The sequence below is a fragment of the Pseudophryne corroboree genome, chromosome 1, assembly GCF_028390025.1.
Source record: "Pseudophryne corroboree isolate aPseCor3 chromosome 1, aPseCor3.hap2, whole genome shotgun sequence".
NCBI lineage: Eukaryota > Metazoa > Chordata > Amphibia > Anura > Myobatrachidae > Pseudophryne > Pseudophryne corroboree.
Window position 1 is genome coordinate 606,644,753 of NC_086444.1, and position 26,440 is coordinate 606,671,192.

At 43.0% G+C, this 26,440-nt stretch overlaps 1 protein-coding gene across 4 annotated transcripts in view; it reads right to left on the reverse strand.

Moving 5' to 3' along the window:
* Positions 1-24,757, reverse strand: part of ARID3A (AT-rich interaction domain 3A) — a 100,588-nt gene extending 75,831 nt beyond the window's left edge. Inside the window, exons 1-3 of one of the 4 annotated variants that reach the window (XM_063914373.1) lie at positions 24,551-24,757; positions 18,539-19,134; positions 14,869-15,115 (exon numbers count right to left, since the gene is read on the reverse strand). In XM_063914373.1, coding sequence (XP_063770443.1) covers positions 14,869-15,115; positions 18,539-18,888 — 597 coding nt within the window. In that variant the 5' untranslated portion in view covers positions 18,889-19,134; positions 24,551-24,757. Of the gene's footprint in view, positions 1-14,868; positions 15,116-18,538; positions 19,135-21,866; positions 21,950-22,981; positions 23,115-24,465 lie in introns of those variants that run through there. The other 3 variants (XM_063914371.1, XM_063914374.1, XM_063914372.1) reach the window with 3 other exon arrangements.
* Between the last annotated feature and the right edge of the window lie 1,683 nt (positions 24,758-26,440).

Genomic DNA, 26,440 nt, shown 5'->3' on the forward strand with positions numbered 1-26,440 from the left:
CAAAAACTTGTCACTTCTGTGAAAACTTCTCGATGACGACTGTATTTCTCCCGGATGGAGATCGCGTCTGCAGAGGAAATCTATTTCTCCGTCGTTTACCTCCGGAACGAAGACTGCTAATATAGCGTTTACCAGGCTTTCCACCTAGCGGCAAACTTTTGCATCTTCTGCCATTGCCACTTTGCGCCTTGTTCCGCCCTAGCGGCTTACTTACGCCACTACTGTCAAGTCATCCGACAGAACTAACACGGGCAGATCACGAAGAATATGTTAGTCGAAAACAGCTCTTAAGTCAAGAAAGCTTATTGCAGACAAGCTTCCCAGCTTGACCTTTTCCTCTGGAAATACGTCCCTTGCAAGGACTGCTTCCCAGCCTCGGAGATCTGCATGCATGGACACCAGGATCTAATCCTGGATCCCGAACCTTCGTCCCTCTAGAAGGTGAGAACCGAGCAGACACCACAGGAGCGATGTCCTGGCCATTAGGATTATATTCCGGTGCAGGTGAGACCCGGACCATGTTTCCAACTGGTCCCCTGAAAACCACTCTGGCAGATGACTTGCTCACCGAAAAGGCTTCTTAGGCCGCACCCATCTGCTTCATTAACGGAACATATTGATGGATTGTCACAGCAAATCTGATCCGACTCTGGATCCTCAGGCCTCTTTCCACAGAAAAAAACACAGAACCTCAACCGGTCAGTATCTACTCTGATACCCACCTCCGACATCTACGTCGTTGGGAACAACAGCCATTCCCTGTGTTGAAGAACAGTCAGAGAGAACAACGATTTGCACCACTTGTTTCTTGAGCTCGCCTTAATCAGGAGAGCGTCTCAGTACAGAACAACAATGGCTCTTACTATTGAAAGAAAACCATCATACTGCCATCACTCCGGTGAAATGGCAAAGACAATCCTGGATAACCACCCAGGTAATCTGAATGCGGAGAACAACGCATTTAAACCACTTAGGTTTTTTGTTTTTTTTAACAGGGACAGCAGGACAATGTCCTGAACCTGATGCACCTCTGTATGGCGTCGCGTACTACCTCCCCTTCCAGAGGGGAACCGGCAAGATCTATTAGAAAATCAGTGAGGGGAAACGTCTAACTCAGAATGTCCCCCTTTGGATTCTATAATCAACTCACAGGTCCTAGTCTATTCTCAGACTAACTGAAAGTAGTAGACGAGTCCCCACCGGAGTGGGGTCTAGCCAGATAGACTCAGCGACATGTGGTGGATGTGGTAGAAATAGAAAACGACATCCGCTTTTGCGAACCTAACAAGGTTGCAGAACTCTTACCTTTTCACGTTCCACTGTCTGCACAGAAAAGGAAAAAAGAACGGTATCGAACCGGTTAAAACGACTGCATCCACAAAAGAATGTGTCACTAACCGTTGTGAAGGAGTCTAACTCACGAAGTTAGATTGACCAGTGGTATCCGCCAAGACTAACTGAACTGAGGCACCCCCAAACAGCTGTATACCGTCCCTCCAGTATCTCTCAGAGACATCCTCAGCATTTCCCCGGCCACACCTCCTGCAGTCACACGGCAGCCTGCTGCAATGTAGTAGAGCAGAATCAACATAAGAAACCTTACGCACTCTCTTTAGGGCAATTCTATCGGATGCCTATCCGAATATAACACTCCCCCATATGCATGCAAGGCAAATAAGTCCAAAGTATAGAAATAAAATATCACTTAGCTACCTGTGTTTGATCCTTTGTGACAGGGCTCCGTGTCGACCAGGAGTTGACTTCCACAGTATTCTCTCCGCGTCGGGAAGAGAATAAACATTCGGACTCCTTGAGCGGATCGAAGACCAACTCGTCACGGCCGACCTAGAGCTTAAGCAACAGAGCGACCAGCACATGAGAAGACATACTATTACTTCAGCATTCATGAATATACATAATGTAATACACAATATAACACACATATCCTATATATATATATATACATATATACACACATACATACACATATATATATATATATATATATATATATATATATATATATATATATATATATATATATATATATATACATATACACACACACACACACACACACACACACACACACACACACACATAAGTGGATTGTCCGGAAACCTCAGGTCCCTAGTGACAGGAATGTGTTCTGAATGTGTATGACCATGTACTGACATGCCCCAGTTGTGGATCTACCAGGAACGTTTTGGTCGACAGAAAACCTAGTATTCGTCGACAGCAGGGAATAGTAAGCAGGCAAACAATAACATTCTTGGAACCCCGAGGGGTCTGAGGGAACCATACATATATAATTTCAATAACACTCCCCCCCCATCTAGTAGATATAGGCATATATAAGAAAAGGTATTAGATACCCTTTGGGAGCTAAAACATCTAACCTGTTGATCCAAAACGCTTCCTTCCTAAGGAGTAGGAAGGAAGCGTTTTGGATCAACAGGTTAGATGTTTTAGCTCCCAAAGGGCTTAATGAAATGCTCCCTCTTTCTTGCTTCAATTAATGTGATGATTAGATATTTAATAAATGTTTTAGAATTTTTTTTGATTGATTATCAGGGCCTTATATGGAGGTGATTTCTGATATGGTTATCTCAGGGTTAATATCTAATACCTTTTCTTATATATGCCTATATCTACTAGATGGATGAGTACTCTCTTTTTAAGGGATTGTTATTATGTATCTATAGTGACTACCATATTTTAAAGTATTATACTTTGATGATTTTGATCTGTAAGTACTCGTCATCGTTCTGTTTACTTTGCATTCCCAGCATGTTCTGTCACTGTGGTGTTCTAGTTACCTTGGTAACGTCCTCACGTTGATGTGGTGACGTCATCAGCGGGCGCCAAGCTCCGGAAACTGCATGCGGCGCCGACGAGCGGGCTCTCTCCTATTCATGTGGTGGCGGGTATATAGGTAAGTCACTTGTCTATGTATGTTTGTGTATCCTGATGACAAACCAATAAAGGTTTGAAACGTTGATCTACATATGATTATCGCTGTATCTGTGTCCTGAGTGCCGCTTCCAAGTTCTGAGTGTGTGAGTGTGTGTGTGTGTGTGTGTGTGTGTGTGTGTGTGTGTGTGTGTGTGTGTGTGTGTGTGTGTGTGTGTGTGTATATATATATATATATATATATATATATATATATATGTATATATCTGCCCAGGGCGCCCCCCCTGCACCCTCGTAAGCCGTTGGTGTGTGGGAGCAATGGCGCGTGGCGGGACCGCTGCGTTACACTGGCGGGGGTATCGTACCTGGTGCCCGGGCACCTAGTATGTCCCTCTTGCCAGCGATTTAGACCCTCCGTAACCTGCTGCCCAGGGTGCTTTCCCCCAGCGCCCTGTGAGTGCCGTTGGTGTGTGGGAGCATGGAGCGCAGCGCTACCGCTGTGGTTACCTCCGTTACTGAAGTCTTCTGCCGTCACTGAAGTCTTCTTTTCTTCCAATACTCACCCAGCTACTTTCTTCTGGCTTCTGTGAGGGGGGCGACGGCGCGGCTCCGGGAACAAGAAGCTAGGCGAACCAAGTGATCGAAACCTCTGGAGCTAATGGTGTCCAGTAGCCCAAGAAGCAGAGCCTTTAACTCAGAAGAAGTAGGTCTGACTTCTCTCCCCTCAGTCCCTCGCTGCACGGAGCCTGTAGCCAGCAGGTCTGCCTGAAAATAAAACACCTAACAAAGTCTTTCTAGAGAAACTCAGTAGAGCTCCCCTAGTGTGTGTCCAGTCTCTCTGGGCACAGAATCTAACTGAGGTCTGGAGGAGGGGCATAGAGGGAGGAGCCAGTTCACACCCATTCAAAGTCTTATAGTGTGCCCATGTCTCCTGCGGATCCCATCTATACCCCTATGGTCCTTACGGAGTCCCCAGCATCCTCTAGGACGTATGAGAAAGTTGAATAGGTGTGGAGCACTGTTTTAGTTGAACAGACAAGTTGGATGGTTGGAAGTTTGGAGTGTTGGAGAAAGGTTGGTCTAATGTATGGCTAGCATTAGGCTAGCCATACACAGAGATTTATTGTCCAATCTGGCTGATTGGAAGGAAAATCTGGTAATGTATTGGAGCAAATGACAATTGACTATTTGCTCTCAAACACTCAAAAACAGACAAAAATATTCGAATTGGCTAAATTCATTTGATTTAATCAATTTGTCTAAAATACCGTTTTTGTCAATTTTCTGGCATTTTGGAGCAAATGGTAAATTGTCATTTGCTCCCATAAATTACCAGATTTTCCTTCCAACCAGCCAGAATGGACAATAAATCTTTTTGTGTATGGCTAGCTTAACTCTATGGTGACAACTCCAGTTATGCAACATCAAAAAGTACTACTTTGAAAATAGTTATAACACCTTTTCTTAAAATAGATGTTTGTAACCCCATTGTATAGATGTATAAGTTGAAGAATAGTGTTACAGCCCTATACATGCATTTATAAGACAAGATGACCAGGATGATGTGAAACCAGAAACTAATATGTAGCAGCCTTCATCTCTCATGTTTCAGATTACCCAACAGTGCTGTTTAAATAAACCACCCTCTCTCCAAGTCTCTGCTATGTACTTTTTCCATTTGAATGTACAGTAAGTGCTCAGAGTAGTGGAGTCCTATTAGTTCTCCATTTACTGGGGGAAAAGATTCAATTGTTTTGCCAAAGGGTGCATGAGCCCACTGCGTATTGTTCTTGTTGCGCCGAAATATACGACAAGGAAAATGCCATTCGGCCACCCATAAGCCCAAATTTGAGCGTATTTCAGCTCACCACCTCAGGAGGGTGTGAGCAGAAATAATGGATAACCGCAGTATTCACATCCGTGAGCACAAACAATTGAATAGCTCCCATCAGTTTAGACAGGAGCTGCATCTGCTGACAAACAATGGAATCTCACCCATTTAGTCTACGCTGTATGCCGCATTTTCCGCATGCCAGTTTTTTCCTCCATTGCCCACTGCTGCTGTGCACTGTGACGCCTTACCTATCAGGAACAAGCAGGAATTTATTTACAGTAAGTGATCAGGGAGAAGAGAAGATGGGCCAATCCCCAAATTTAGAACCAGATTTTTTTTTAAATGGTCATGGATAACGCATGACACTCATGCTGGAAAAAAAATAAGATATCTTGTGGTTAACTTTATTTTTGTCTCAAGGGCTTGGTTTTAGACATAAAAAGAGCATATTTTGAGCGCTGTGTAAATATTTATAAATTCTGTATTTAAGCTCTGCTTCAGTTTCTACTTTAACCTATCTATACTTCACTTAAATGGGGTGATTCAGTAGTTATGGGCACCTGACCATTGCTCCGGGCGCCCATTAATTATCTCACCCAATTAGACCAGGTTGAACCCACCCACCCCACCCTGCGGCACTCGCACTCGAATGGAGCAAGAATTGAATTTCCCCTTAAGAAGCCATCTAGTTGTAGCTGTGAGTATTTGAATTGCCACTATAAGGCAAAGTGCGTATTTATTTTTCATCTCAATGAACAAAACTGCATTATAAAAATAAAAAAATAAAAATAAAAAAAATAAAAATAAAAAAAATTGTGGGATTTGGGTTATAATGTGTATTAGAAAATAGTTCAGGCATTTTCATCAGTCACACACATTTTACAATATTTCTCCCCCAGATTATTTGGTGTATATTACAAAATCCATTTTTGGTGTGTAAAAGCAATTCACTTCGGGAAGTAGTTATCTGCCGGTCACAAAACCGATGCAGACATCCTGCCGGCTATCAATCTCGACAGTTGGCATGCGGCGAGCGCAGCAAGCCACTTCATTGCGCTCGTCCCAGCAGGCATTCTGTGGCCGGGATCCCGGCGTCGGGATGCTGACCGTTGGTAACCCATACCAAACCCTTCACTTCAGCTTATCTAAAAACTTATTTAGTATTGAAATTTAAGTATGAGAGACATACTTGCCCACTCCCTGGAAGCTGCGAAACAGTCAATTTGGGGGACGGCCTCCCAGCTACCAGTAAAGAAGGCAAATACCCTGCATCCCGCCGGCCAACTGTGAATCACCTTCAGGATACGGGTGATAACGCGATTTGCATCATCACGGCCCTCTATCTCCCCCACCTGCCTTCTCTACTAGGCTGAGACTTAAGAGTGAGTCATGTAAGTGACAATTATTGTTTTGTTTTCTCCCTAGAAAGCACTGGGCTCAATTAAATTCAGCGCAAATTGAATAGCGGTGGGAAGGAGCTATTCAATTCAGTGTGATGTTATGCCCGACCAGAGGATTTCATCTCCCACCCCTCCTAGGGTGCAAGTAGAAATCAGACAAAATTACTGGTGCAATGCTGTTTTCTGTCCTTATCGTGGCGGAAACAGCATCGCACAAGGCACTTAAGTTGGAGAATGCTGGTCCTTGTGACTAAACACCATGCTTAAGGCGCAAGAACTGGCATTTTGAACTGAAATCGAGCCCAATGTTTTTTTTTTTTTCCCTGATACTCTTACTAGAAGTCATCAATAGCAACTCCCTGTTTAGATCACACGTGGGGGAAATACAATAGCCTGGGAGAAGCAGGCACAATTCCGATTAGTCTGCCCGATGTACAGATTTTGACTTTCAAATTTAAAACATTGGGCTGACTCTCCAAAATCGCGCTGATGCCTGCATCTTGCAGGCTATTACAGTACATTTCCACCATGGTGTTCATCCATATTTGTTCTGCATTAAAAAAATCATCATAGATGGACATTGAACAAAAAGCAAAGAAGGCTGAAAAGCAGAGAAGAAATCTTCAGATACAAAAAAAATAAAAAAGCTAGGAGAAGGAAAGAAAACAAAAGGTTAAGGCAGACACAGGCCACAGCTATGGCAAAGAAAGATAAAGGAGAAGATACAAACAAACTGAGGCAGCTAAAAAACAGAGGGACAGTAGACTGACTAGATTGCTCAGAAATTAAGAACACTGTCCCGCGCGCCGCTATCACCGGCTCTAGATTTGGCATGCATGCCAAATCTAGTAGATCGCTCATTTCACAGATGGGTAAAACGAGCGTTTCCCCCTGCCCCTCCCAGCACACATCTTCCCCATTTTGGTTTATAATGTGGGATTAAAACTACATAAAGCCAAGGAAAACAAACAATAGCCCTACTGAAGACAGAAATGGTGTAACATCATTATGTGGGTTGGACATTGGGTGAGATTCCGTACCTGCCCCTTAAGGGGGGGGTACACACGGATCTCTCCGTACGTAGGGTGCCGGCGAAAGCGATGCACGGTCCAGCGTGTCACTATTGCCGGCTCTAGATTTGGCATGCATGCATGTAAAATCTAGTGAGATGGCTCATTTTACCGCTGGGTGAAATGAGCGTGTCCCCCCCTTCCCTCAGTCAGCACATCGCGCTGTGCTGAGCGGGGGGAGAGATGTGTGCCGAGCGGTCTGTGCTAGATCACATCTGTCCCGTGTGTACGGGGTTTTAGACCACTAAATATTCTTTACATTAAAGATGGTCCTAGTGATCAATGCAAAACTTTTAGATGTGTCCTCAATACACCACACTGGAGGAGCGACCGAGCCACAACAAGCAGTGTAGCATAGCAACTTTTAAGTTTTGCTGCATATTTGCATTGCAGACAAAGCATCACACAAAATATACATGGGACATAGGACGGTGACTTTAAATGCAAAAGGAACTTTAAACATGTAAAATATCACAGATGAAGCACAACAAAACCCAGCATGAGAAAAATTAGGCGGCTGCACTTTGTATAAAGATTCAGGGGTCTATTTACTAAGCCATGGATGGAGATAAAGTGGCCGGAGATAAAGTACCAGCCAATAAGCTCCTAACTGCCATGTCACAGGCTGGGTTTGAAAAAGGACAGTTAGGATCTGATTGGCTGATACTTTCTCTCCGGCCATTTTATCTCCACCTGAGGCTTAATAAATAGACCCCTCAGACTCCATTGCACACAGATGTACAAATGTCATGTCAAATTAATCAGTGCAATTGAGCTAAATAGTTCTGGTGCCTACAGTGGTTTTACTTCTGTGAACAAGATGCGCATTTTGAGTGAATAAGAGGTTTGGCGTGGCCAAGCTGCCCGGACCTGGCATACTGAGAGGGGCTGTTTAGCGTGACTGAAACCGCAGTGTGTGAGGAGTATAAAAGCTTTACCGCTGTTGATGGGGCTAGGAAATGCACATAACAGTGATCTTTGCAAAAAGGTACTGTATAGTTCTGACTTAAAAGCAGACTAGATATGTGGACACTGAGTTTACAGCAGCTGGTCAAGTATACATACAATGTCACACATGACAAATCATCAGTAAATGCTGTTCTGTGATATTTGGAATGTATGATTAACAGAACTGTAAAAATATAATAATGCATGTCTGATGTGATTTATTTTTGACACATACATGCAAAAAGAAGGTACCTGATAAGAAAATCATACATTATCTGCAAATATTTATTATAGTAACTTTCTACTGTATTCTGTAAAGTACAGTTTGGTCTTCGATTCTACACGACCTAGATTACCTTAATTATATATGCATGTGAAGTACGTTTGTCACATATATAATTGTGGAATGGCCCAGATCTGCGGGTGTCACACGCAGAAGCCAGACAACAGTCTAAAGTGACACACACAAAACATATGCGTGAGAAGTACAGAGAAACATAAACAAATACTATACTTTTATTTTCCCCCTCCACTCAGCCATTAACCAATAGACTGCCAGGACAGATACAGGGCTGTTTATATTGTATTACACTCACAAGCGCTGACAGGTGGACTGGCCAAGACAAAGTAAATGCACTGTAACAAGCTACTGTCTTCATAAACAGTTGCAGGTCACGTATGTTTAATAATAAAGTCCGAACATCTGAGTCACTGAGCAGCTCGGTAACCTGTGAAATCTTGAAATCAGAGCTGGCGGTCATGCAAGAGAATGAGTTATTTTAAATGATTAAGGTTTATGGAACATGGCTCGAGCCCAAACCAAAGACGGGAAACAATCACCAGACAAGCAGGCAACATGCCAAACCATGATTCCTGGAGAGAAGTAGCGCATTAACATTCAAGTGTGATGCGGAGCTATGAGAAATGACATGAGAATACATAACCAGCTAATATTATTTACTGCATTACACACTTCCAACTACTACAAACATCCTCCTTGTATCTACTATCAGTACAGACTGTACAAAACGCTGTATAACTATCAAGTATCAGTATTTATTTTACAATACAGAATTTTCCTTCCCCTTTTTATGGCTCTTTCTGTGCTGTTCCATAAACTCTCTCTATAGTTTATATTTATATACATAAAACTTTAATGCCATGATTAAAACAAAGTAATTGTGTTACATCTAGTTCCCCATCCCCCAAAATAAACATCTGCTGTTAGTACACAAAGCTCTACCCAGATAAACATGTTCTACTCCCTGGAACGTCTTTAGACTAATGGAAAAAACGTTCCACCTAGCACTGATCAGACAAAGGAGCAACTCTCCCACCGTTTCTGTCTTTATCACACACACGGTGACACTAAAGCCCTCCTCTCTACATCTCAATTACACAAAACCCCAGACAGGGAGTGTGGCAGGTGCAGTCAGCCGAGATCCTCCCTCTATACAGAGACCTAAAGGACTCCAGACGGAGGGAGAGAGGAAAAAAAAAAATATAACCTTTACAGACAGACAGAAAGATGTGTGCACCTGTAACAGCTAGGTCCTTACCATACTACCACAAACCGTGAAAAGTTACATGATAGAAGATTACTTAAATAAGCTCTTCTTTACCATCTATCACCTCTCAATTTACAGCCAAAATACCATGCCGTACCAACCCACAGAACACATTTATTGAATACTTTCTTTGTTTAGCAATAAATGGGTTAAATACATGGGATACTAGTTACATTTTCCCAATGTTTAACACAAAATGACAATAGTTAAGGTGCATACACACGGAGCGCTTTTCCCCCCTGCCCAGCGGTGTCAGCGGGGGTGAACGGCTTTCCATAGCAGGACACTATGGAAAGCCGCTCACCCCGCCGTTTATCTACTGGTATTACCGTCAGCGATGAAGAGGGAGCGCGCATCAGCGGTCACCGCTTGTACATACACACTGGGCAGCTTTGAGCTGAAAGCAGCTAAACACACCAAAAGTGAGCTGCTTTCAGCACAAAATCGCCCAGTGTGTATGGGCCTTTACACTGTAGCATTAAGTTTACAGCCAGGTAACAATTTGGATTTGCACTATTCCCATAAACCGTTTAAATGGCCACAGTTTATAATAAACATTGCCTTATGCTGGAGACACACTATGCAGTATCTCATTGGTCAAATTAAACGATATATCGCTAGTGTGTACACCCGATGTCTGAACAATGTTGTTTACAGACATATTGTGCCGGGCCTGCAGAACAGCCGCAGAGGCGTCAGTTACCAAAGTGATACCCGGCACGACAGTTCAGCGTCCATCCACATAGGTGTGTAGGGTTCATGTCACTCAGGGGTCCGGGAGATGTGGACTACCTCCGGAGACTGCTATGGCTGCAGTGCCGGCTACTACGCTGTGACAGGAGCTGGGTGCTGCACGTAATGCTACAGTGCAGCACCTGCCTCCTCTTATGGAGCCAGCATTTTGGTGTCTGCCCTCAGCAGGTGACACACGGATGCGGCCGCACCCACCTTGTGCCGCCACTGCACTGCTGATGCAGATAGATCTGTGTATCTGAATGTCTATATGGGCGGACCCGTCAACCGACCAGTTATGCAGCTGTAGTAACCACCGACCAGGACATTACAATTGGGTGGGCAAATATAAATGCCTGTCCTGTTGTGATGTCTGGCCAGACATAACGAACAACAGATTGGTAAATGTGTATGGCGTACCAAAACCCGTTACTCGGTCAGCAGGTTGGGCCACTGGGCTGCTCAGGTGTGTACCCAGAATTAAGTTGAAACTCTAGATTGCATGCATATAGTTATAGATATTTTGCTTCCCGACATTAATACACATGAAAAAAAAATAATAATTTAAGAAATACAGCTAATTGTTTAAATACAAACCCAGCATATTCCCCTAGTATTACACATAACTACAAAAGAGTGACACACACTTTGCCAGTGTCACGATAATGATACTCCCCTTGGCAGTTCTTTAGACTACAGAGGGGCATTAAAATCAAAATCACCTTTGTATACAAATTCACTTGTCAGTACAACCACTCAGCAGAGCAATTCAGTGTAAAAATAGTCTTGTTTAGTGGGACACAGTGAGCGGTTTCAGCAAGACCTGTGGTGCAATACATATTTTATAAGGGCAATCCAATTAGGTGCAAATTTCTCAACAGCTGCACTTTACGGCAGCCCGAACTCCTGCAAAACTTCACTTTTGCGTGAAGGCGGGTTGAAATCGGGCCACGAGATGCGGTGCAAGTGTCAGCTCTGAAACGCTGCATCATCTAACTGGATTGAATATGTGGTCAGTTTTAGACCATTGTAATAACCTTTGCAAAAAGTTCACACACTCTACAACAATCATGCTCCCTAAAAACTGTTTCATCTTGTGCATATCTCTAATTTAACCCTTTGAAAGAATCCTTTTTCTCAAGTGACCTACTGTCATTACAATATAAACATCTTATTTTCCCATGCAATTTTTGGAACAGTATGTGTACCGAAACAGTGTTCATTAAATGTAACTATGCACAGCTGCCCCATCATGTCTCATGTCCAAAATGTCCTTTGCAAAGGGCTACAGAAATAGGCTCTCCCTCTGAGCCTAATACTATATTGACACGCACCTCCAGATACCCCCTCCCCTCATGCCCACCCTGCAGTGTCACACCCTGCTCCCTCCCCCACTACAGGAAGCGAGAGAAAAAACCCACAGAGAATCATTATCAGGGGAGGAGAGGGGAAGCAGTGTGATATAAACAAGGATCTAGTCACGCAATACCTGCTGCTAGGCAGAATGACAGTGTGACAATGCGAGACAATTCTACAGAAAAATAAATCAATCAAATTTCATAGTAACTGAATAGAATGTTGCCTGAAAACAATTCAATGTAGGTTAATGCTAAATCAGTGTGGAGAAGTTGCAAGATAAAGTAAAAAAATAAAAAAAAATACTAAACTAAAATCTACAACAGTAATTTTAAACTACAAACTAATTTCACAGCTGAGCTTTAATTAACCAATCTGACAAAAGGGTCCACACATCAGACTGAAACCAACCATCCAAGAGAGCAAACAAAGGGGGCAGGTCAGGTGTTTATGTGTGGCCGATATCCCATCAAGTGACGGGAGATCGGGATGTATTATTTTAAATATACATAATACACAATTATGCCATAGTAACATAACATATGGGGATCTCCTACTAAACATATAGGGAGCAATTCAATTGTTTTTTTGGTGGCTGCGCTAATTAGGTGGCACCTGACTGAGCAATTCGATTGAGATAGCTGCAGGTGCACTAGTTTCAGCTCGTTGTCTCCTGAAGTGGCGAACTGATATGTGTGAGAAGTTGGCTGTTTGGGCATTACAACACTTTTCGTGTTGAGCCCATTAGTTTAGACGTGTTTAATCGCTTCACGCAACTAAATCCGGTTTGTGCATGATGTGAATGAAAAAACAAACAAACATTTGAATACTGCCTTGCGATCTTCTGTCACTTTAGACGGGAGGTCAGGTGCAAAAGATCAATTGAATCACACTCATTATGCATCACTTTAAAACTATATTTCACATGTGCTACCTTTTAGCTTGACAAGTCTAATACATTTGATCAATAATAAGAACAGGTTCAAACCTAGGACTGTACTAGCCAAAATTGATCATTAAAAAATAAAATAATCAAGACCAACAGCCAGTATTTTCAGCGCACTGAAAAAGTCTACCAGTTAATGGTTACGGAAAAATCACCAAATCACATAATTACCCGACGCTATTCAATTCAGCTAAAGTTAAGTCGGAGAATGCCCGTTCTCGCCGACTTAACTGGTTGTTTTGTCGGGAGAACGAGCATTCTCCGACTTAACTACCCGCGGCGATGCCGATTCCCGACAGAATCAGCCTCGCGCCTGCCGCGTGGCCGCTCTTTTGTCGGTTTTCTTCTCTCACCCCCCGGGGCTGAGAGAAGAATTCCCGACAACTGAGGGTACCTAGTCGCTGTATTGAATAGCGCCGGGAGCTAATTCCCGGCTCTATTCAACTGTTGCTGAATTGAATCGACCCCAGTGTGCTCTTCCAGAGCAGCATATTGCATCCTGCCAGCATCGAAAGTACTCCTCTACGGTGTGCGAGAAAAAATATGCGATGTTGCCATTACTGTAATTGCCCAATATGTGCTCAATCGGGCATTGTGGCAGGTATAAATAGAGCTCAACTACTGAATGATTGTAACGCTGCAATATGAGAGACCAAACTCACATAGACCCTGAGGAACAGGTCCAACAACAGGATAACTATGTGTGTGGCCAAGTGTTCCTTCAAATCCGTAATAGAAGAAATGCTAAGGAAAGTTAACCCTTGATGTCACACAGAGAAAGACGTGCAGTATCTCTCAGCAACCAAACTAATAAATGCGAGAAACTGGTTACAGCGTGTTTACAATGTACATTGATAAACAAACCCTACAGCATACACAGTAGAACATCACTAGGCTACAAACAGGTTATTAACACAGGTGTCTAATTACGTGTCTTATTCATATGAATAAAAAAATAAAAAAAAAGAACTGTTGGCAGCATAGGCTACTCTATACAACCTAGACGGATGTTAAACGTGTACTTGTGCAAATATAGGCATTGTTTCCTGCTAAGCAGAAGACACAAGCTTCTTGTAGTTTCAGTCAGTGCAAATCGGATTTTGGGCCTAATTCAGACCTGATCGCTGTGCTGCAAATTACACTGTCCTGTGATCAGGTAGTCGCCGCCCAGGGGGGGTGAAAATTCGCCCCGTGCAAGTGTGCAAATGCATGTGTACTCTGTGCGAAAATTCCCCTCAGTCATTGAACAGCTGCAAAACCGTTTGCATCACACTCACCACCGAATGTTTTTTCCATACTATGCAGTGTGTGCGTAGCCCAGGACTTACTCCTATAGTGTGATCCAAACAGGCTGATCAGGGCTGGAGCTGGCGTCACACATCCACCCTGAAAACGCTCAGGTACGCCTGCGTTTTTCTGACACTCCCAGGAAGCGGTCAGTTACCACCCACAAACGTCCTCTTCCTGTCAATGACCTTGCGAACAGCCGTGCGATCTACATTTTTGCACCATCCTGTCGCTGTTTGGTGATGCGCGTGTGCATTGAAGTGCATGCGCAGTAGTTTGATAATCGCCTGCTGTGCGAAAACACACAGCAGTGATCAGGTCTGAATCTGGCCCTTCATTCCTAGGCAAAAGTAGGGTATTTGTTGTTTGGCCAAAGTTTTATGGGGAGGTGAAACCTAAGACAACACCAACAATGCCACTCAAGATTTTATTTTTTTTAAATAGACTTTTATACAAAAAAATTATCAAATTGTTATATATATTTTACAACGTGTACTGTAGCTAAGGATCTGGGCGCTCCTGGGAAAGTGACAGAGTTGACAAGCAAAAAGCAAGTCAGAGCACTTTCTCTGGATCCAGGGGTTAAAATTTGTGGGCGACTGAGCCACAAAACCCCAAGGAACGACACATTGGCCCATAGTTACAGCCTTGCCTTGCATTTAAACAAACTGCACAGCCCATTTAGTGTAAATTCTATGGACATTTTGCACAACACAGACTTGGAGCACATTAACATAATATCCCCAAAATTTGATCTTAGGTTGCCATCACACAAAGTGCATCTTTCACATAACACACTAATACAATTACACACCTGCTTGAACTGCTCCTCATATGTCCAATCCCCATGGTCCTGAATTGGAGGATGTGCATTCTGGGGCAATCCTGGACGCTCTGCTCCCCCCAATGGGCGTTGGGACGGTAAGGCCTGCTGGGCAGGATGCTTTGGGGGCAAGGCTGAACCTTTACCATGTCTGTTGGCTTCTGCCACATCAAGTCCCTCCTCCATATCTTCATAATCCTCTTCCTCCTCAAAATCATCCTCATCCCATTTCCCCTTTCTAAAAGAAATAGATGGTAGCAGCTCAGAAAAGATCAGGAGGGCAGTGTCTTTAACCAGAACTACTTAATTTAGGTCACACACTGGACGGATACACTGCTTAGTTGAGCAGTAGGTTATTTGAAAACCCTTGACCCAATGTTTTTCAATAACTTCAGGGAAAAAACAACAACAACGAAACAGATATAGATACACACAACAAAATAGGAAAAAAAAAAAAAAAAAAAAAAAAAAAAGGTACAAAACTCAGCACATATGCTATGTAAAACAGTGATATATCTTTGCTAAAACAAAATTACGAAATCAATTAACAGCAAAAATAGCCAGTACACTAAAATTATCGTGATGCAAAAATGAGACAAGAAAATTTGCCATATATTTAATTGATGTGTGGATTATTGGGTCGACAGTCATTAGGTCGACCACTATTGGTGGACAGTGATTAGGTCGACATGGAAAAAGTTCAACATGAGTTTTTTTATGTATTTTTTGTGTGTTTTCTTGGTAAAGTGACCAGGAACCCCAATTCATGCACCGTGTCCCCTCCCATGGCGAGCGAGCTTCGGCCAAAGTGCCTCACTCCGCTACCACTGTGCTCGGCACAGGTTACCATTCCCAATCGTAGTCCACACGGATCGAAAAGTATGAAAACGGTAAAGATAGATAGATAGATAGATAGATAGATAGATAGATAGATAGATAGATAGATAGATAGATAGATAGATAGATAGATAGATAGATAGATAGATAGATAGATAGATAGATAGATAGACCTGAGGACCGGATACCATTTAATTGAACTGTTTGCAATATAAAACCTGTAGTACTACAAGCCATTTTGGTAAGGAATGGAGGTAGTGAGGCAACACATTGGCAAGGGGTTAATACACACGCTTGCTGTTGCAGGTCTGATACCAGCTTGTCTGTGTCTTCACAAATGACGTTTTGCAATGCGTAACCTGGCACACAGAAGCAGCCACTTCAAAATGCTCATGTCTGTCTGAGGTTTCTAACCACTCTGACTAGCTGCCAACATTTGCAGGCCTGCTGTCAGCTTCTGGCACACACACCATGTCACTAGGTCATACAAGGGGCACTAATCATTACCTCTCTCAAATACAGCGCATAAGAGAGCACAAAAGCATTTTAATGTAATGAACCACTTGTTTAAAGGGTCTATCCAGTGCCTTGCTAATTAATTTAGTTTACTACATAATAAAATAAGTTCTAAAACAAACAAAAAAGATAAAAACAAATCACATATACAAATGAACTTAACACAGACATCAGTATGATTCCTCTGAGCCATGGTGAACCTGTCAAGAGACGTGGTTGCTAGATCGTGATCCAGCAAATAAACTTCCCTATTGGGCATCTCCTGCCACACTATAAACAGAATTCATGAAAGTGTGAAGCAGCAGCCAACAGAATACCACAACACAATAGCTTGATGTTTGTCAGGTAACTAGTGGTGACTGTCTTGTAATCACTGCATATGTCAGCATGGACAGACTCATCGTAAGAAAGAGGACCTGGATGCTGCAGGAGACCAGAGAATGGGATATAAACATACAGTATATACACCGATCAGCCATAACCACTGACAGGTAGCGTGAATAACATTGTTTATCTCATTACAATGGCACCTGTGTTGGGGAGGGATATATTAAGCAGCAAGTGAACACTCTGTTCCTGAGGCTGGTATGTTGGAAGCAGGAAATATGGGCAAGCGTAAGAATCTGGGAGACTTTGACAAAGCCAAATTGTAATGACTAGATGACTGGGTTCGAGCATCTCCATAATGGTAGGTCTTGTGGAGTATTCCCGGTATGCAGTGGTACCCACCAAAAATGGCCCAAGGAAGGACTGGCATCAGGGTCATGGGTACCTAAGGCTTACTGATGCATGTGGGAAATGAAGGCTAGCCCATCTGGTTCGATCTCACAGAAGAGCTACTGTAACACAAATTGCTGATAAAGTTAATGGCTATGGTAGACCGGTGTCTAAACACACAGTGCTTGCAGTGTATTTGGCTGCATAGCCACAGACAGGTCAGTGCCCATACTGTTACCTGTCCGATGGACCATGGAGCAATGGAAGTGGCCTGGTCTGACTATGGGAAGAAGGCAAGCAGGCGGAAGCAATGTGATGCTCTGGAAATGTTCTGCTGAGAAACCTTGGGTCCTAATATTAATGTGGATGTTACATACCACTTACTTAAACACTTCTGTGCAGACTCAGGGCCTAATGTAGCATGGTTGGCAAAAGCAAAATCTTTCTCTAATGGGCAAACTATGTGCAGAGCAGGTGGGGCAGATGTAACAGGTGCAGAGACAGTTCGATTTGGGTGGGGTGTGTTCAAACGGACATCAAAATTGCAGTGTAAAAATAAAGCAGCCAGTATTTATTCTGCACAGAAACAATATAACCCACCCAAATCGAAATCTCTCTGCACATTTTACATCTACCCCACCTGCACTGCACATGGTTTTGCCCATTAGAGAAAGATTTTGCTTTTGCGATCCATGTTGAGTTAGGCCCTAAGTGCACCGATAGTAATGTTATTCTCTGATGGCAGTGGCCTAGTTCAGCAGGATACTGAGCCCTGCCACACTGCAAACACTGTTCAGGAACGATTGGAGGAACAAGACGATGGAGGTCTCACCAAGTAACTTGCAAGACTTAAAGGATCTGCTGCTAATATCTTGGTGGCAGATACAAAAGGACACCTTCTTGTGGAGTCCATGCCTCGATGGGTCAGAGCTGTACTGGCAACAGGTGTGATTTACAAGATCTACAATGTCTAGGTTGACCCCATATGGTCAACAGGCATTAGGTGGACATGGAGACAAGGTTAACACTTTTTTTTTGCATTTTTGGGGTTAGTGTGGATAGTTTTTCCTTCTGGGACCACCATTTGTAGAAACGTTTCGCTCGCCATGCTTCGGGCACAGTGTCTCGCACCACTCGACACAAGGTTACTAAAAAATTATGCTAGAGGTTATTTGTAACATGGATAGTCGAGGATGGGAAAAAAACATTTGAACCGGTCGACCTTTTGACCATGTCAACATAACGGATGTCGACCATATGGACTCAACCCGAAATATTGTAGACCTATAGTCCATATCCCATTGGCAGCACAAAGGGGAACCTATACAATATTAAACAGGTGATTTTAACGTTATGGGGAAGATGCATCAAACCTTGGAGCGAGATAAAGTACCAAGCACTCAGCTCCTGTCACTTTATTTCTCTCCACTTATCACCCTCCAAGATTTCATACTGTTTGGCTGATCAGTGTGTATAATAAATAATTTTATCAATTATTTTTTCATTTAGTTGCCCATTTACTTATGGAAATGGGCAATTTGGGTACAGATACCATATAAATGACTAAAACAGTGTCTAAGCAAGCACTCACAGATCATCCTCTTCATCCGATCCCATGTCTCGGTAATGTTCACTTTCCCCATCCCTCTCTCTTTCATCCTCAGATGGCATGCTCTCTCCATCATCTTCCTCCTCAGAAGCAGCTGGGCTTGGATGTTGACTGAGACCTGCAGCAGCCGCCCTCATGGCAGCCAATGCTGCCGCCTGTGCTCGCTGTATTTTCAAAGTTTCTGGTTCTGCATCTTCAGTACCATTAGCAGGATAACCCACATCGGGAGGAGCACCCACAGAATTCTGCTGTACCTGCCTTGATTCCAGTTCCTGCTGCAATCGCGCCCGCTGCTGGCGCTGAAGCGTCTCCATCACCGCCTGCAGCTTCATAGCGCGATGAAGCGGGCGAGAGGGGCCGTGTGCTGCCTCCTCCACCTTCTGAGCGAATTCAAGCTTGCTGATAGAGACTTGTGGAGTACAGCAGTCCAGCAATCGGACAGCAATGATGGCTCAGCTTCGGTACATTTGGATGTTCTGCATGGCAAAGTCTCTGGCTTTTTTCTACGAAGTGCCAGAGTGAAGACTGTTCTGTTCCAAATTAGGCTTATGGCTAACCATGCCAATGCAGCCAGAACTCTGCAACAGCGGAAAAGTAAACAAAAGAATTAGGTGACCATTACATACAAGCACTGGAACCCCCCTCCCCTATAAAAAAAAAAAAAAAAAAATGCACAAGCAAATTCTAACTGAATTAAAATGATTATGTTTTTGTCTGCAGGAGCACAGTGACATATCAGGGATTTCCCTGCTTAGCTCTTTAGCTTCCACAGTGACCAGTAATGGGCCCTACACACTTGCCGATGTGTGCGGCCGATATGAACAATCTTGTTCAGTAATGAACTAGAAATTGTTCACATCTTTTAGTGTGGAGGCACCAACGATGAACGATGTGCGGCCCCGCGCTCCATCATTGGTGCCAGCTCGTTTATGCCTGCAAGCCAATATGGACAATCTCGTCCATATTAGCATGCAAGGGTATGGGGCCGGGTGACATCAGGGAGTGAAGAAACTTCACTCTAGTCGTCATCACCCCCGCACCGCTGTGTTGTCCGTCCACCGTATCAGCCATAAGACACGGGGGTAGATTTACTAAAGCTTCTAAAACAGACTTGATGTTGACCATAACAACCAGATAGACAGAACCTGACTAGTTGCTATTGGCAACACCACCACTTGTCTGTTTAAAAAGCTTTAATAAATCTACCCCTTGGTGGTACGAAAGTTAAAAAAAATCCCCAAACATTCCGCTCAATAACTAAAGAATAGCTGTTGGCGAGAGTGAGTACCATTGTTTTATTCCATAAATGACAGGACAGCATGGCATGTTCATAAAAATATAGAGGTTGTACACTGCACACTGCCAATTTTCCAGCAAAGTCATGAACTTTAAAAGGCAAACTAAAAGGGCACTGTTTACTTAAATTGTCTACACTGAAAATAGCAGAGAATTTCTGTTATTACAGAATGGTCTTTGCACTGAGCATACTCAGCAAATGCAGTTAAATGGATAGAAAGTGGTGATCTTAAAAAATAAAAAATATAAGAATTCGAAATACAGAAAATGTCACTATTATAATTGTTATTTTTGTATTGCCAATCATATTATGCAGCGCTGTACAGACTTTGGGGGGTACTTCAATTGTTTTCAGCAGCAGCTGTCAGTACTGAGGGTCCGACAGATCAAGTCATTTGTTGCACTGTTCGGGCGCGAACAGCTGCCGGCGCCGGCATTTCACCTCACCCCCTGCGGAGGTGGCGAGCTGAAACGTGCTAAAAGTCAGTTGTTTGGGCGCCCAAGTAGCACTTTAAGTCGCGCAAGAACTTTAGTTGGGTATATCCGTTTTTCCACAGTCTCCTGTCACTTTAGATGGGAGGTCGGGCGTGAAAAAAAAAATTGAATCACCCCATATGTAATCAGTATACCAATTTTTGTGTTTGAAACAGTATGATGGTTACATAAACTGGGAAACATTTACAGATTCACTCACACCAGCATCTTCCACAGCATGGAACAAAATAATGCTGCCATCTACATGGTGTAAAGATTGCCAAATGACTGTCTAACTGCACTTATTTGATGGTTGCTCAGAAGTCACAACGATCTAGCACATTGCAACTCAGGCCTACAGTATGTACTTTCAATTTTAAAAGTTGAGCAATGACCCCAAAAACTGGTATAGGAGGACATTGCTAAACCTGGGGTTCTATTCTGCTCATGAAAAAAAAAAAAAAAAAATTGTACTGTTTTTGTTTAAGGGAAACCAAGAATACTATTTTTTTATACTATTATTAATACTGGTTAATAAAAATACCTAATTTCTGCACTGTATTTTGTGATTAATGAAAATAAAAATGATAAACCTGGAAATTAATATTTTGACCTTCATACAAATTTTGCAGCAAGTGAGCTCACAGGGAGAAACCCCCCCCCCCCCCCCCCCCAAAAAAAAATAAAAATAAAATAAAACACCTTCAGAGGTGCAAAAAGAAAAAAGGATTAAACTTAATCTACTAATGTCTGAATATCACCAAAAAAGGACTGGTATCTTGTGGGCTCTTTCACACTATTCTATTCAAACATTTTACGACACAACATGCCCTGTTTCTCATGCACGAAGACAATCAGTGCAATGGATTGTATTGCTAAAATGACAAAAGCATGTATTCGTTTTCATGTATTTACTTAATTTCCCAGTGCATGCGTGAGCTAGCCTGATACATATATACACAATCTCTATGACAGACGACAAAAAATACCCACATAACGTCTTTATGAGGCACACACACACACACACACACACAAAGAAAGTTACACAACTTCTACACAGTGCACTCACTGACCTCGCATAATATTCAGTGAGATCTAGTTGTCACAGTATCTACAAGGGGTAAGTTCTATAAAACTGGAGAACATTACAGGGGGGGGGGGCATGGAGGGGGGAGCACAGTTCATTCCCCACCCCCATCCTGTTGGGAGTGGGCTCAATGCATTTCCTACAAAAAGAGCAGTAAAGCTGACATAACTACACAGTGTAACATAGCAATTGTGTTTCAACCCTTTCTCAGCCAAAGAACTTGCTGGAATTTTACATTATTACTGTTACATTTCTGTGGTTTACAAAAAATAAATACTAGTCACTGTCAAGTAAGAGACCTACCAGGTTAAACAGATCCCCCACCCACACTACTCCTTACCAAAAATGCAAATATAAAGCAGTAATGAACACATTATACATCATACCCATAGACTCCCAGAAACAGCAGCACCCACACATGCCTATCCCTGCACCCCAAGCTGCTCCACTGACCAGCAGAGTAGATCCATGTATTCAGTATATAAATTGAAGAGATCACACGCCTGGGTGTCCAGAGATTAAACAAATACAGCAACTGGAGACTGGGTGGGAAGCCAGAGAGAGAGGGGAGGGGTGGTGGGGGGAATTAATGGAGGGAGGGGCTGTACAGCCCCCTCCCCCATGGACATTAGCTCTTAATTATCTAAGCAGATAGACTATTAACTGACTGTGCGCCACAGCAGTCAGCATGATAGTGTGGAGCATCACAGGGCTCTACATAGCTAACCTTTTGCTAAACACACAGGAAACTTAACTACTGCTTCCCAGAAGCACACACATACAAAAAAAATACACTAGACTTTATTATTTTTTTACATACACATTTGCTGATTAATGCACAGAAATAAGACAATTTGACGTGAGACATAGGTGTCAATATACCACTTTTGAAAACATATCATCACACACTATAGACCAGATAGGGATTAGTTTAAAGATGACAACCTGAAATAAATACCCTCTCACTGTAGACAATGATTAAAGTTATCTTGACACTTTGTTACAATTCTGGACAAAACTTTATTGCTTAGGAGTCTGAAAGCAAATTAACTGCAATAAGGAGATTTGTGTCTGCATGATAGTTTGTATTTCAATGAATACTTGTAAACAGCCAGCACGGTGTATATTGCCTGAAGTCAACATGACTATTCAGCTGCACAGCATTGTTCAGTGTAGCAAACAGATCATGACTAGTCATTCAATGGGTTAATACAGCAGCTGGAATCCCCCCTTCTCACAGCTACTGGATGCTTCCAGGGAAGAGGAGGGGGGACACTCCCCAAAGTGTGCCTGTACACAGGGTCAGTGCTCCATTCTGGCACAAAGGGAGGTTTGTTTTGGACACGAGGCATAATCAATGGAAGACATTCTAGTCTTACTAGGAAAGTAGCACTTTAAGTGTACTTATATTCAGTGCGCATAATACGGTATTCCTGCTGCAGTAATGTCAGGAAACTAAGACCTGAGCATACATGCCATCTATAAGGACACACAGATTGCAGATATGTATTTTAGTATCAATCAATTTACAAAAGCCTATTTAATAAAAGGCTAACGCTGCTCCTCACCTCTATGGGAGGAATTCAGGTGTTTTGCGAGCCAACAGCCACTAGATGGTGCTTGATGGAGCAATTTTAATGTTGCTCCATCCGGGCGCACACAGTCGCTGCCACTGACATTACTGTAAGGTTGTTCCAACATTTTGACGGGCTGGTAACTAGTAAAAATATAAAACAGGGCTTAAAAAAACAGTATGTTATAAAGATAGGTCAGTGATTATTATGTAAAAGAAAGGCTTATATGAATTCCAAAAATGCAAATGAAAATGTATACTATCACTATGACATCTGTGCAAGAACATCTGAGTATTCTACTACGTAACGTGTCACCTGGGTAGTAAAATCCACATTTTAGTCATTTCAGTATGGCTAATTCCTGGGCAAAGTTCCAGGAAAATAAGTAATGAATACTCTTGCTGTTAATCCCTCTACTTGCACACATCAACATAAATACCATTTTTAAAATGGAAATGCCTTATTACTTTGCACATTTGTCTTGACATAAGAGACTTCAGTAATATGTAAACCTGCAAGTACAACTTTTAAGCCATTTTTGCAGCTGTTTTCTTATATACTACAGAGGAAGTATTGTACACGTTTGTTAGAAGCGCAAAATCCTTTTGCCTGGCGGTAAAGCCAATAACATCAGATATGACAGCATAGCATTTTTATTAACATACATAAATATTTACAGCTTAACAATATGCTATAATGTGGCAACTAGCAGCAGTGTACTAAATGGACCTAGTGGCAGCCAGGCTGTGAGCACACATACATTACACTACTAGCTACCTACCATCAGGCCTAGTAGAACCATAATACTCTGAAACTATCAGACAACAGGCCTCACTTCAGAGGCTACTAGAAGTCATTAAATACACCGTAACACCGTCAACATGTAGAACACACAAACACTCCAACAGCTGCCCCATCACACTGTCTTCTCTGCCCTTCCCCCAAGCTGATACTGTAGTAACACAATTACTAGACTATAGATAGTAACACAGCAATAATGCAGTAATACTATGCGTGTCATGTGTCCCACAAGACAAAGTTATCAGCTTGTAGGACAACACATCATGTTACACAAGACACATGAGCTCAGGGCATGGGAGCACCAGCAGTGGTAACTAGTAAGCTGCCCCAGCCGCCACCTCTATATGCCCATTACTGATCATCTACTGCCCCTATGCTATACAATGCACAGATTCTAACCCCACCCTGTACTCCCAGGACCCCGCACATGCCACCCCGCAACCACAGCACGGCCACACCGTACCCACCAGCTGGCTCCTCTGCAGGAAGGCAGCCAGCACCCCTGGCCCGCACCTCCCAACCACGTCACCCTTCCCAGCACCCCTCCCCCACGCCAGCTGATAGTCCCAGCTAGGCTATTTCATTAGCCTCGCAGCATGTTATCACTAGCCTGCCAGCGACTCCCGGGAGCCCCCACTCCAATGCCCGGCGTGTACCCCATTCACCCCCGCTCTTACCCCCACTGTCTCCGCTGCTTTTTCTCGGAGGAGAAACTTGGGAATGGATGTGAGCGAGAGGCGGGGCCAGCAAGCGGAGGGGTACCTGATTGGCCGCAATCCAGGGAGAGTCGGCAAACGTCCAACCTCGTTATACGAGAGAGAGAGCGGCTCGCTGCACGGGAGGACTAAGCAGGGAGAGTCTGTAAGCGCACGAAGAAAGGGACAGTCTGCAACTAAACACCCCCGGTAGTTAGCGGAGCAGCTTGCAACTGGATAACTAATTATTAGATAAGGGCAAGTCTACAAACTACCCTCCGCGCCGCTCTCATAGTGATACTCTGCTGTAAGCCTAAACACGGGCAGCCTGCAATGACTGAAGTGTGCAGGAGAGTCCCAATGTGACAGAGTTGGTAACATGCAGGTCATCTTTTGCTTCTGGACGCCCCCGTCTGATTCATTTTATTATTTTTATTGATTTTAGGATACCCAATTTAATAGAATAATAATGAAAAGCCACTAGGACATTGCATTTTTTATTATAATACATATTTCTATTTCGTCCTAGAGGATGTTGGGGACACCAAAAGAACCATGGGGTATAGACGGGATCCGCAGGAGACATGGGCACTTTAAAGGTGGCCATCCACTACTCAGACTTGTCTGAACTGCAGATAGCATCAGATTTCTCTTGAACTCTCCCGGGAGCGTCCCGGGAATTGGATCAGACCCTGGCTTTAATTTTAATTACATTCACTTCAGATATATCTGCTGCAATCTATCATGTGTCAGATCGCATCAGATATATCTGATGCACACATGCTACATGCGATTGATCTGATGCTGCTGCTGCCGCTGTTCCCCCTCTTGGTGGGTGGGAGTGGCTAGGGAGATGCCAGTCAAGTGACGCTTCAGATGAATCTGATCAGATACATCTGAAGTAAAAAAAAACACTCCGATGTGCACCTGTTTTCTTCAGATTCAGATAAATAGTTGGGGCAGCCTCAGAGATCTGTAGTTCAGATATATCTGACACGGGAGTGAGCATTGGATCTGAAGAGCCATCCAATGTGACACTTTTCTTCAGATATGACGGTCAGATGTGTCGAAATCTGAAGAAAACTGCCCAAATCGGACTAGTGGATGGGGGCCTTAAGACTTGCAAAAGGGGCGTGACCTGGCTCCTCCCTCTATATCCCTCCCCAGACTCAGTTTAGAAAATGTGCCCTGCGAGACGGAGGCACTCGGGGGAGCTCTACTGAGTTTCCCTGAAAAGACTTATGTTAGGTTTTTTATTTTCAGGGAGGTTTGCTGGCTACAGCCTCCCTGCTTTGTGGGACTTAGGGGAGAGCAGTCTAGACCCACTTCTAATGAGTTCCAGGGCTCTGCTGCTGCTGACAGGATGGAGAAAAAATGTTAAAGAACTGCGCTATTCCGTCATGCAACCTAACAAACTGGTAGCTGCTATGAACTGTTTGTGGGTGCACTACATGGACCCACTAGAAGGAAGATATATATTAAAAAATAATTCAGCGCTCACCAAAGTTTGTATGGGTGAAAGAATTCTATGTGTACTACAACTTAGATATTCACATTATAAGGGATAAATATAATACAGGTTGAGTCTCCCTTATCCAAAATGCTTGGGACCAGAGGTATTTTGGATATGGGATTTTTCCGTATTTCGGAATAATTGCATACCATAATGAGATATCATGGTGATGGGACCTAAATCTAAGCACAGAATGCATTTATGTTACATATACACCTTATACACACAGCCTGAAGGTCATTTTAGCCAATATTTTTTTATAACTTTGTGCATTAAACAAAGTGTGTCTACATTCACACAATTCATTTATGTTTCATATACACCTTATACACACAGCCTGAAGGTCATTTAATACAATAGTTTTAATAACTTTGTGTATTAAGCAAAGTTTGTGTACATTGAGCCATCAAAAAACAAAGGTTTCACTATCTCACTCTCACTCAA